This window comes from Schistocerca serialis, chromosome 1, assembly GCF_023864345.2.
Source record: "Schistocerca serialis cubense isolate TAMUIC-IGC-003099 chromosome 1, iqSchSeri2.2, whole genome shotgun sequence".
Lineage (NCBI taxonomy): Eukaryota > Metazoa > Arthropoda > Insecta > Orthoptera > Acrididae > Schistocerca > Schistocerca serialis.
This window is the reverse complement of record NC_064638.1, coordinates 1,097,048,749-1,097,062,087: the sequence shown is the minus strand read 5'-3', so window position 1 is coordinate 1,097,062,087 and position 13,339 is coordinate 1,097,048,749. Positions and strand designations below refer to the sequence as shown.

Sequence of the window (13,339 nt, the reverse complement as noted above, 5' to 3'; positions counted from 1 at the left end):
CCAGCAATGTGATACCTGCTAATCTTTTCACACTAAAGAGGCCCTCTCATACAGTCTAGACACACAAAGACTGCACATCTGCAGTAATGACCAATCCCTTGCCCAGTATGCTAATAGTCTTACTAAAGCCTTTACAAACAGGCATTACCATCCAAACCTACTACATATACATACCTCTTGCATTGCTTCTACATATGAGTATATCCCTAATCCTCCATCTACCAACACAAATCAGCTGCAAAGGAGCATCCCTCTCATAGCACCCTGGACTGGAACAACTTAACTTTACTCTTCCATAGGGCTTCAGCCACTTATTGATATGGTCAGAAATGAGAAACATCTTACCCTTAATCCTCCTCACCCCTCCCAGACTGATTCTGCGGCACACAAACAATCTGTGAAATATCGTATTCCATCCTTTCAACACACCTACTCCCAACCCCATGTCATTGGGCTAGGCACCTGCGGAAGGCACAGTTGTAAGACCCATCTATTGCTCCCACACAATTCAGCCAAGCCAGTTCTGATGCCAGTGTATTCTATACCTCAGGGTCAGAGCCATGTGCGAAAGTAATGATGTCATATATTAGCTGCACTAAAAGTTCTGCACAGTATTTTATGAGAGCATGACCACCAACACATTGTCCTCTGAAATGAATGGCTACTGACAAACAATAGTCAAGAACAGAGTTGACCACCTATTGACAGAACATGCTACTGATTGTACCATATTTAACTTGAATGGCAGCTTCACAACACTTGGGATCTCCATCCTGTCTCCTAATATCAGCATCTCTGAATCAGCAGATGGGAATTGTCCTTACAATACATCCTTTGGTCCCATAATTATCCTGGCCTCAATTTTCGCTAGTTACCTGTCCAATGTCTATCTCTATCGCAGCTCCCTTAACCCTCGTTCACTCATCCTGCTCTCAGATTCTCCTCTTTGCAGTCATCCATTTCCTTGCTTCTATTTCTCCCTCCCAATCCACTCCTACATGTGACATGTCAGTGTGCACTTTGCACATCTCCCCTGCCAGCATCAGTGAGAATTCAGCAGCACCACATTCACATCCTGTGCAATTGCTGCCTGGCCTTCCCAGCTTCTGCCAACCTTCCCCACCACTCCCTGCAATTTCTTACCTGCTGTCTCCCCTCACCCATTCCACTGGCACAACCCACCATACAGTGCTGGGATAATGAAGCCATGCAGGTGTGTGTGTGTGTGTGTGTGTGTGTGTGTGTGTGTGTGTGTGTGTGTGTGTGCGTGTGTGTGTGTGTGTGCGCGCGCGCATACTGCCTGAAAAAATAAAAAAAGTGGAACACCCATAAGACACAGCTGGATGTAGGTGTATACATCGTCGACAGTCATGTCCAAAAGAACCAACACTGTTCATGGTATCGCAGCTGTATGTGTACATCACAGAATTTAAATTCTGACATTATCCATAATCGGGCATCAAAATAAATTCAGTGGTGATAAGTGAAAATTTTTGCCAGACCAGACCAAGAATATCGATTTCCCAATTTATGCGAGCAGTCACCTTAACTACTTTGGCTATGTGAGCTCGCTTCCTGTTTATTCAAAATTCCCAACTTGTCGCACACTGCATACGTAGTACCCCCTGCCCATTACCCTCATTGACCGCAGCCTCATGCTGATTCTGCAGGAGGTCGGATGGAGTGTGTATCTGCACTGAGTGCATATATTTATATGTCTTTCGAGCATGTCTGAAAGTTCTTTCATGATCCCACAGCTGTATACAGTATGACAAAATTGAAACTCTGGCATTAGCCACAATCGGGCATCAAAATTAATTCAGTGGCTATAAGGGAAGATTTGTGGCAGACCTGGGCTCAAACCCAGATTTCCTGCTTTACAAGAGCTGTAGCTTTAACCACTTCGGCTATCCGAGCACGCTTCCTACCAACCCAGATTCCCAACTTGTTGCGCACTACGTGTGTAGCTTCACCTGTCCATTACCCCCATTGATTGCAACACCATGCTTTATATGTGCCTTGATGGCAATTAATGATCGTTTAGTGCAGATGCACTCTTTGTCCGACCTATTGTGGCAATCAGCATGAGATTGGACAGGGAATGCTACATATGTAGTGTGTGACAAGTTGGCAGTTTGGGTTGGACAGGAAGAGCGCTCCGATAGCAGATGTCATTAAGACGACCGTTTAAGTAAAGTGGGGGATCTGGATTCGAGTCTTGATTCAGGACAAATTTTCACTTGTCGCCGTTGAATTTATTTTTATACCCGATCATGGCTACTGTTGGAATTTCAATTTTGTTGTGTAAATGATAGAGTTGCAGCCATAGTGTGTTTGTGTTGTTATGGGATGTTGTGGGTTATATAAAATGGGTGGGCACAATGTTAGATATTAAATGGTCACTGCTAAGGACTCAGAGATGGTGATAGTGTTATCAGCACCTGACACTTTTTGTAAAGCATCTCACTGAGGGTGTCCATTGTGCAGTATCCAGATTTGTGGAGCATTCAGATAAGTGGCCCAACATTGGATTACATGGGAACATGAAGGTGGTCATGTAAGTAAGATTTATGGGTAAGGTGTCTGTCCTTTCAGACAAGCCTACAAGAACAGACACCATTTATGATCAAATGGAACTAAAAGTATTAAATACATTTTAAGACTGTTAATGGTGGAAAGAGTAAAGGCAACAAATTTGAGATGTTGAGACCTCAATAGGCACATAAGCAAAACTCAGAAATTTCCTGAGTTTTTTGGACAAATCATTCTTCTGAGCTAACAGAAAAAGAGAGTGCCTGAAACAACTGTGAAGCATCCAGAAGCTGTATATTTACATAAAATTGTGAAATTCCAATATTAGCTGTAATTAGGCATCAAAATAAATTGAATGAATGGCAACAAGTGAAAATTTGTGCCAGGCTCGTCATCTATTTTCTGGTCAACCACATCTGACAACCACAACGGATGATTGCCATATTGTGCACCAAGCACATTGTAACCCCTTCACACCAGTGCTATATGAGAACATGTAATGGACTACCAGCAACATGTTTGGATTGGTACCATGATTGGGAAACACGGACTAGTGATGAATGGTATCACATTGCATTCAGTGGTGAACTACAGTTGTGGACTACCTGATACCATCGTTGGTGGGTATGATGGTGACCTGAGGAGATGTCACTTTCTTCCAATGTTTTGGAGCGACATAGTTATGTTCCTCATGGTATCATGGTGTGGGGAGCCATTGCGTATGACTCACAACTTGTAGTCATAGAGGGAACTCTGATTGCACAACAGTACGTCATAATTTGACAGTATCCTGCCCTTTTTTCAACAGGATGACGCACGTGCACATATGGTGTACGTGTGTATGGACTGTGTGCATGGTGTGGAGGTGTTCCTTTGGCCAGCAAGAACCCCATATCTGTCCTCAGTAGAACACGTGTTAGATCAGTTCAGAGTCAACTCCACCTCAATGCCAGTAGCCAGGATATCAAGTACCAGTTGCAATAGACTAGCTTGCCTTGGTAGGGGATAAATTGGTTTTATGATGTTGAACGGAATCACTGCATGCATCTGGGCCAGAGGGAATGCATCGTCCTACTGATAAGTGGGCTCATAATGCCCTTGTTCTTTGTAAATTTGACTCAATATTGTTAGCACTCAAATAAAATCACATAATCTCTCAATCTGTGATGTTGTATTTCCGTTTCCTCCTCCGCTTCTGGATACTTCACTATTTTTTCAGACACTCTCTTTTCTGTTAGCTCAGAAGAATGATTTGTCCAAAAAACTCAGGAAATTTCTGAGTTTTGCTTATGTGCCTATTGAGGACTCAACATCTCAAATTTGTTGCCTTTACTCTTTCCACCATTAACAGTCTTAAAATGTATTTAATACTTGTAGTTCCATTTGATCATGTGGGAGATTTATATTTGATTGATCTGTGTTCAGAATAATGTTGTGGCAACTATTCCAACTGAGCAAACTAACATGATTCTTACCTTTTGGGAAAAACTATATTTCTTCTGTAGTCAGTTTGTATCCCAATGTCATGGCAACATATACAAATGCCAGCAGTGTATGAATTGTCTTCCATGTTAACCAGCTATGTTGTTCGGGCAAAGAAATAATCATGGTACCCATTTTCCTTACATCAAGGGGCCTGTATTGATTTCCTTTGAGAGTGAGGTATTATTTTGAGGTATTATTTTGTATGTGTATCAATATTACAGTGAAACGCTGCTGAACTATTTAATCTCACAATGAAAATTCATGTAAATGATGGTAAGGAGCACAACTTAACATTGTTAACATGCATAAACAGTTAGTCACACATATCCGATTAGCAACTACTTTTGAAGCACTTTTACATTCAGGAACATATTCAGGATCTTAATCAGAGTTATAGTTATCCACACCATCCTCAGATTTGTACAAATTTTCCCTGAAATCTACATCTACATCTACATTTATACTCCGCAAGCCACCCAACGGTGTGTGGCGGAGGGCACTTTACGTGCCACTGTCATTACCTCCCTTTCCTGTTCCAGTCGCGTATGGTTCGCGGGAAGAACGACTGTCTGAAAGCCTCTGTGCATGCTCTAATCTCTCTAATTTTGCATTCGTGATCTCCTCGGGAGGTATAAGTAGGGGGGAAGCAATATATTCGATACCTCATCCAGAAACGCACCCTCTCGAAACCTGGCGAGCAAGCTACACCGCGATGCAGAGTGCCTCTCTTGCAGAGTCCGCCACTTGAGTTTATTAAACATCTCCGTAACGCTATCACGGTTACCAAATAACCCTGTGACAAAACGCGACGCTCTTCTTTGGATCTTCTCTATCTCCTCCGTCAACCCGATCTGGTACGGATCCCACACTGATGAGCAATACTCAAGTATAGGTCGAACGACTGTTTTATAAGCCACCTCCTTTGTTGATGGACTACATTTTCTAAACACTCTCCCAATGAATCTCAACCTGGTACCCGCCTTACCGACAATTAATTTTATATGATCATTCCACTTCAAATCGTTCCGCACGCATACTCCCACATATTTTACAGAAGTAACTGCTACCAGTGTTTGTTCCGCTATCATATAATCATACAATAAAGGATCCTTCTTTCTATGTATTCGCAATACATTACATTTGTCTATGTTAAGGGACAGTTGCCACTCCCTGCACCAAGTGCCTATCCGCTGCAGATCTTCCTGCATTTCGCTACAATTTTCTAATGCTGCAACTTCTCTGTATACTACAGCATCATCCGTGAAAAGCCGCATGGAACTTCCGACACTGTCTACTAGGTCATTTTTATATATTGTGAAAAGCAATGGTCCCATAACACTCCCCTGTGGCACGCCAGAGGTTACTTTAACGTCTGTAGACGTCTCTCCATTGATAACATGCTGTGTTCTGTTTGTTAAAAACTATTCAATCCAGCCACACAGCTGGTCTGATGTTCCGTAGGCTCTTACTTTATCAGGCGACAGTGCGGAACTGTATCGAACGCCTTCCGGAAGTCAAGAAAAATAGCATCTACCTGGGAGCCTGTATCTAATATTTTCTGGGTATCATGAACAAATAAAGCGAGTTGGGTCTCACACGATCGCTGTTTCCGGAATCCATGTTGATTCCTACATAGTAGATTCTGGGTTTCCAAAAACGACATGATACTCGAGCAAAAAACATGTTCTAAAATTCTACAACAGATCGACGTCAGAGATATAGGTCTATAGTTTTGCGCATCTGCTCGACGACCCTTCTTGAAGACTGGGACTACCTGTGCTCTTTTCCAATCATTTGGAATCCTCCGTTCCTCTAGAGACTTGCGGTACATGGCTGTTAGAAGGGGGGCAAGTTCTTTCCCGTACTCTGTGTAGAGTCGAATTGGTATCCCGTCAGGTCCAGTGGACTTTCCTCTGTTGAGTGATTCCAGTTGCTTTTCTATTCCTTGGACACTTATTTTGATGTCAGCCATTTTTCGTTTGTGCGAGGATTTAGAGAAGGAACTGCAGTGCGGTCTTCCTCTGTGAAACAGCTTTGGAAAAAGGTGTTTAGTATTTCAGCTTTACGTGTGTCAGCCTCTGTTTCAATGCCATCATCATCCCGGAGTGTCTGGATATGCTGTTTCGAGCCACTTGCTGATTTAACGTAAGACCAGAACTTCCTAGGATTTTCTGTCAAGTCGGTACATAGAATTTTACTTTCGAATTCACTGAACGCTTCACGCATAGCCCTCCTTACGCTAACTTTGACATCGTTTAGCTTCTGTTTGTCTGAGAGGTTTTGGCTGTGTTTAAACTTGGAGTGAAGCTCTCTTTGCTTTCGCAGTAGTTTCCTAACTTTGTTGTTGTACCACAGTGGGTTTTTCCCGTCCCTCACAGTTTTACTCGGTACGTACCTGTCTAAAACGCATTTTACGATTGCCTTGAACTTTTTCCATAAACACTCAACAGTGTCAGTGTCGGAACAGAAATTTTCGTTTTGATCTGTTAGGTAGTCTGAAATCTGCCTTCTATTACTCTTGCTAAACAGATAAACCTTCCTCCCTTTTTTTATATTCCTATTAACTTCCATATTCATGGATGCTGCAACGGCCTTATGATCACTGATTCCCTGTTCTGCACATACAGAGTCGAAAATTTCGGGTCTGTTCGTTATCAGTAGGTCCAAGATGTTAGCTCCACGAGTCAGTTCTCTGTTTAATTGCATTTTTTCGCACAAAATTGCGCTTGTTGCTGCTACTAGCAACTATTTTTGCACTTACTGCTGTTTACAAGCACACAGCATGACAAAGTTGCCATTAGTGATTAGAGATAGAGCTGCCATTTTATCACGGAGCTATCAGCTAACATGAATACAGCACTCCACATACCATGTTTTACATGCAACAACGATGTTCTCATTGAGTGTCACTTAAAATTGCTTACAACTTAGGTCTTCGGTTGGCAAATGAGAACCAACTATCTCTCTTAGAGTTGTTGTACCTACCGGATCTACCAGATTCCCATTCACTCACAAGGAACACCTTAAGCATGAGGTCGAAAAAGACCAGTGACATTTACGATGTTTGATGCCCTGGTGCCCCCCCCCCCCCCTTCCCCACATTTTGCTACCGCAATATTGGCTGCTAACAGCAACAGGGGGCAGACTGGAGATATCCAGTGGTGAGCACAGCATGAGGCTACAGAGCGTGATTGAACTGTTTAGTCGATGAGTAATTTGCAACAGTACTACAGGTCTAGTGGTGTTGATACAAAGCTGAGCAATGGCAACGATAAACAAAGCAAACAATGCGTAATATCCACAACAGCAGTTGCCGAAGTTGGCTTTTGTCAGAAAGTAACCCAAGGAAAGAAGTGGCAGATGAAATATTAGCATTTCTGCAAGGTGAGTCAGTGGACTGTGTGGAGTCATATACATTCAACTGTGTGGACAAATGTACATGAAGAGTACAACGGTGACAATATCGGCTTACCCAGTGAAAGTGATATTGAAACTTGTGTCGAGCTATCATTTTTGAACAGGGAGCCACAAATCCTGTCTCCAATGACACGTTGTGAAGGGCAATTGTGGTCCAAGGAGTGGCCGTGCGGGATTAGCCGAGCGGTCTAAGGCACTGCAGTCATGGACTGTGTGGCTGGTCCCAGCGGAGGTTCGAGTCCTCCCTCGGGCATGGGTGTGTGTGTGTTTGTCCTTAGGATAATTTAGGTTAAATAGTGTGTAAGCTTATGGACTGATGACCTTAGCAGTTAAGTCCCATAAGATTTCACACACATTTGAACATTTTTTTGTCCAAGGAGTCGGTACTATATGTAATTACGAACATGGAAAATCATCCACAGCTTACTAAAAAGCAGTTATGAACAGATTCCAAATAAGTCTGTAGCAATATGACCATGTAGTGCATAAGAAAAACTACAAACATTCAAGGGAGGACAAGACACACTTGTTACAAAAACTGATGTTTGTGCATTTCAGGGATGCTCAATACAGTGTACAGGATGTATGTCATAATGACCATGCACATCAAATTGCAAGTGACATAGATTACAGTGATATCAAGGGACGCAGTGAATGGTTGCATAATTTCAAACAGTCTTACAGAATTGGAAGATGTAAGATAATGAAATTTCAAACAGCAACTGCTGAATCATCCAAAGAATTTGTAGCTGAGATAAATAAATGGACCCCATAATTCAGTAAGGAATTTGTTTTCAACTCAGATCAATTGGGGTTTGAACCCAGGAAATTAGAGGTAGAAAGACAGTTGTATCAAGATCAAGTAACATCAATGCCATAACATATTCATATACAAGTATGCCAACTGTTAATCTGGATGGTAAGTTGGCTGGAAAGTTCTTTATTGTGCTCTGTCCCTATGATTTTGTGTGTGTGATCTTGAAAGGTCAACAGGGAATATTTCCATCACAGCAAGCAAGAGTGGGGGAAATGGGCATTAGAGAACTACAGCAGTGGTGTGAGCACTGTTTTTGGCCAGTATCTGGGCAAAATAACCTGCTTTTGCTTTACATCTGGTTTGTGTATAAAAATTGTACCTTTAGAGCAAACTATCCCTTTGAAAAATGTGTGAGATTGTAATTCATACCACCGGGAACCACTGGACAAATTCAGCCTCTGGATGTGTGTGTTATCACAGTATCTACAGATGTGCGTTAAATTATAGCTGGTTTTTGTATAAGCTCCACAGAAGACTATTTCACATTTGATTGCATGACATCACATTCCATCAGTTCTCATCAATATGATTCCGTATGCATTCTTTAAGAGTGCAGACCTAGCTAAACATCGTGCACAGTTTCTTAACTCGCAAGGAGTTTGCATTCGGTCTTGATGATGTGAACCTTCATGATCACTGCAGTGCACCATTTTTCATTCTCTGTTCATGGTGCAAGTTACTGGTTTGTTTTGAACATTTCTCGAATGTCGACAATGTCCACTTTGTGAAGTGTAATACAACACAAATCCAGTGATTACTTCTGTGGAAGCTTGGGCTCTCCTTTTTTTGTGTTGTCTAGTTTATATGATCTGATACCTAGACAGGAACACTGCTGCATCATTTTAGTCTTAAACTATATTTTTTGTGCCTTTGTAACATTGGTAAATTAATTTTCTGGCACACTGTACATAATGTTTACTTAATTAACTACATTTAGTTGATTTTTATACATGGTTGTATAAAGTGTTATGTGATTATAGTTTCATGATAATGCATTTGGTTAATGTTCCAATGGTTTTATCTTGTTAGTCCCAGCAGGCTAGCTCTGTGGATGCCACAATGAAATCACAGTTGCGTTCTGTGTGTCTTAAAGATGGTGAAATTGGTGCTGAAGCCTATTGTGTGTGTATAAACCAGGCAGCTGAGCAGCCAGTTGCTCTTGGGGTGTACACTTTACAGTGGAAAAGGTAAAGCACTTAAAATGCATTTATAACCCTGGACAAATTTTAAAAGTTTCAGTAAATAAATTTGAATGATTACCAATATTATGAAAAAAAGTCTTGCCTGGAAGATAAACAATGGTATGACACAAAACCAGTGTCGAAAATAATGTAGGAGAGCTGTTGAGTAGTATAGATATTTACAGCCTTCTTTCCTTCCTCCTCCCACTCCTGATATCTCTCTCTCTCTCTTTCTTTCTCTCTCTCTCTCTCTCTGTCTGTCTGTCTGTCTGTCTGTCTGTCTGTCTACCTACCCCCACCCCCACTCCTACCCAGTAAAAGGGTTGTGGTATTTTGTTGTTTAGTTTCATTTCCATGCTAATTGTTATTAGTTATTCTAGTCTAGTCTACCTTTAATGTTCCAGGTAACAGGCCAGGGAGTGGAGGGGGAAGGGTCTCGTATTATAAAATTATTATGAAAAGTGTGACTTTCAAGAAAGTGTTGCATCAAAACATTTTTATTAATACCTGAACTACCTTCTAATGGCAGTCAACTACATTTCTTCAAAAACTGCAGTGAAAAATAAATATTGAGACAGATGAGATGTTACTAAGGAAAGAGAACCAAGTGCTAGGAAATGGTTTTCAGTATGAAACTAATTGCATGTGAAGGCAAAAAAACTCAACTTACTAAATGACAGAAATTGCTGGCATAATGCCAAGTTTTCTTTTTTCCCTTGTGCACTTCAAGTACTAAGCGTTTGCCTGTTACGGTGCCCATCTCTTCCTTTTCCTTCCCAGACATCGTCAGCCTACTATATTATAATTTCTGACTTTTAAGGTAGTTTGTCATAGCTCATTCTGTTGAGATGGTCAATCCATTTTCTTCTGGTGTCTTCATTTTTGCTTATTACATTAAATGTTTAGTCACTTGCTAACATTGCTGTTTCGTAATATTTCTGCTCCTGTACAACATTTCATAGTCCTATGAAATCTCTGTGGCTCAGACTTTCTTCTTGTTTGTAAGTGATCCATGGCTCGCTTCTGTAGAGTCACCAGGATTTGGTGATGAGCAACAACTGCTCTTCCCAGCAATGAACACATGGCTTGTTACTCAATGCTTTGACACTGATGACAAATGGCACACCAGTATAAACCAATTGTTGCAATTGCTGGTGGCACATTTCTACAGAGATGGTATTGCATAATGTGAGTGATGATGTAATAAGTGCCTCAATTTGAATGCCAGTTGGGTAGGTAAAAGGCTTAAGGTGTACCTTTAAAATGTATACAATAATTTCTTTTTGTTAATTTTTTAATTTCAAAACGTCTTTTACTTTCTGGATAACCCTCGTATACCTTTATGTCTTGCTAATCACGTATGGTCCCCATTAGCCTATTTGACCCTTCGTTTTTCAAAATACTTTTCTTTGTTGAGTAGGTTGTCCAATGTGGTACATGTTCCACCAGATATGCAATGCCACATAATTAATGTACTGTGTGCGGTATATGCAAATGCCCATAACCCAACACATTATCCAATCCATTGTGGGGAGACTTCAAGTATCTGCATGACTTTAGCCCCCTGACCAAGCAGAAATCATACTGTTGGTGCCCAAGCTGTGTACATCCTGTAAACATCATGGATTTTGTGTTCATGGAATCTGAGACTTGGAGACTCCCTGCAGCGGTTGCAGGTGCTGTGCCTGTTTAGTGCCCTTGCAGAGAGCCCCTGTTCCAATTGAGTGACACCAATGTGGACAACACCCAATAAGAGAACTAAACTATCCTAAGATGATGACCAAACAGTCTCAGAAATCTTACCTGACAGAGCAGATAGCATTGCTGCAGAGAGATACAGTTCCAAGGTATTTCCTTCCTTCGCTACTGTATGGGACATGATCACCACAATACTTGTTCTGTACCAGAGCAGATGATAAATCCTTCGTGAATGCAAAATCATTCTGATTTTCAGAACAAATAGGTAAAATGAGAAGCTGATGTATATTAATCAAAACTCTTTTGCAGCCCAATCCCTTGTAACAAACTTGGTGTTATCCCAGTCACAGATACGTCTGCTAAGAGCCTCAACATAATGTAAACAATAATTTTTACATTGTGTCCCTACATTGCAAGCAGACAAAGAATTGCAGGCCAGTTTAGAAATATAGGGAATTCACTTCATTTGCCATATCCAACAAGGCCTGGAGATAGCAGGACAGACACGGGAGCATTCATTCTGGGCATCAGAGATGATTCATTCCCAGAACAGATGAAAATTAGTCTATTATGGTGACATCATACTATTTTATACTGCCTCCTGTGTGAGGTTTCAAATGCAGTTGCTTTGGTCACATGTCATGACAATGTATTAACAACTCAAGCTGTAGCAGTTGTGGGCTACTCATAAAAAAGTTTGAATCCCTATTATGCTGACCGTCAGACAAAAAGATGAAGTTATTAATCCGTGGTGATTTCAGTGTTAACTTTCTAAGCAATTCTGATAGGAAAAGTGAACTAGAAGTGTTGTTAACAACATGTAACTTAGAATCAGTGATCAATTTCTCTACACGTATAGCTCAGGACAGTAGTACTCTAATAGATAATGTATTTGTACAGCAAGAGGATGTAGAACACACACATGCTATCCCTGTGGTAAATGGTTTATCTGACCATGATGCACAACTAAATAACTTACAAAACCTAGCAGGGTGTACACTTCAGAAACCATTAAGTAAAAGTGTGAGGGTGCTCAACCCGGTATCTATAGATCACTTCAGAGAAAGATGTAAACTGAGAAGATGTATATAATGAGCCAAATGCTAATGATAAATGCAGCATATTTCTTGATAAATTTATATGCCTTTTTAAACATTGTTTTCCAAAGAAAATTACGAAATGTAACACCACAAACTTTTCAAAGAAACCTTGGATTACTACAGGTATTAAAGTGCCTTCAGAAAGAAAAATAAAACTGTATGAGACAGCAAGAACTAGTAAAGATCCAGAAGTAGTTTTACACTATAAAAATTACTGTAACGTACTGAGAAAAGTTGTAAGGAAATCAAGAAGTAATTATGTTAGAGAAGAAATTAACAACTCCAGCAATAAAATCAAATCAGTATGGAATGTTGTTAGAAGGGAGACAGGAAAAGTAACCACTGGGGTAGGTAGTATTACTGTTAAAAAGAATGAGACCATCTTAACCAACAGTACACAGGTAGTCAATGTACACTCCTGGAAATGGAAAAAAGAACACATTGACACCGGTGTGTCAGACCCACCATACTTGCTCCGGACACTGCGAGAGGGCTGTACAAGCAATGATCACATGCATGGCACAGCGGACACACCAGGAACCGCGGTGTTGGCCGTCGAATGGTGCTAGCTGCGCAGCATTTGTGCACCGCCGCCGTCAGTGTCAGCCAGTTTGCCGTGGCATACGGAGCTCCATCGCAGTCTTTAACACTGGTAGCATGCCGCGACAGCGTGGACGTGAACCATACGTGCAGTTGACGGACTTTGAGCGAGGGCGTATAGTGGGCATGCGGGAGGCCGGGTGGACGTACCGCCGAATTGCTCAACACGTGGGGCGTGAGGTCTCCACAGTACATCGATGTTGTCGCCAGTGGTCGGCGGAAGGTGCACGTGCCCGTCGACCTGGGACCGGACCGCAGCGACGCATGGATGCACGCCAAGACTGTAGGATCCTACGCAGTGCCGTAGGGGACCGCACCGCCACTTCCCAGCAAATTAGGGACACTGTTGCTCCTGGGGTATCGGCGAGGACCATTCGCAACCGTCTCCATGAAGCTGGGCTACGGTCCCGCACACCGTTAGGCCGTCTTCCGCTCACGCCCCAACATCGTGCAGCCCGCCTCCAGTGGTGTCGCGACAGGCGTGAATGGAGGGACGAATGGAGACGTGT

At 41.8% G+C, this 13,339-nt stretch overlaps 1 protein-coding gene across 2 annotated transcripts in view; it reads left to right on the top strand.

Moving 5' to 3' along the window:
- Positions 1-13,339, top strand: part of LOC126416289 (trafficking protein particle complex subunit 11) — a 128,693-nt gene that overhangs the window by 91,937 nt on the left and 23,417 nt on the right. For both annotated transcript variants that reach the window (XM_050083943.1, XM_050083952.1), the window contains exon 17: positions 9,281-9,438. In XM_050083943.1, coding sequence (XP_049939900.1) covers positions 9,281-9,438 — 158 coding nt within the window. The remainder of the gene's footprint in view (positions 1-9,280; positions 9,439-13,339) is intronic.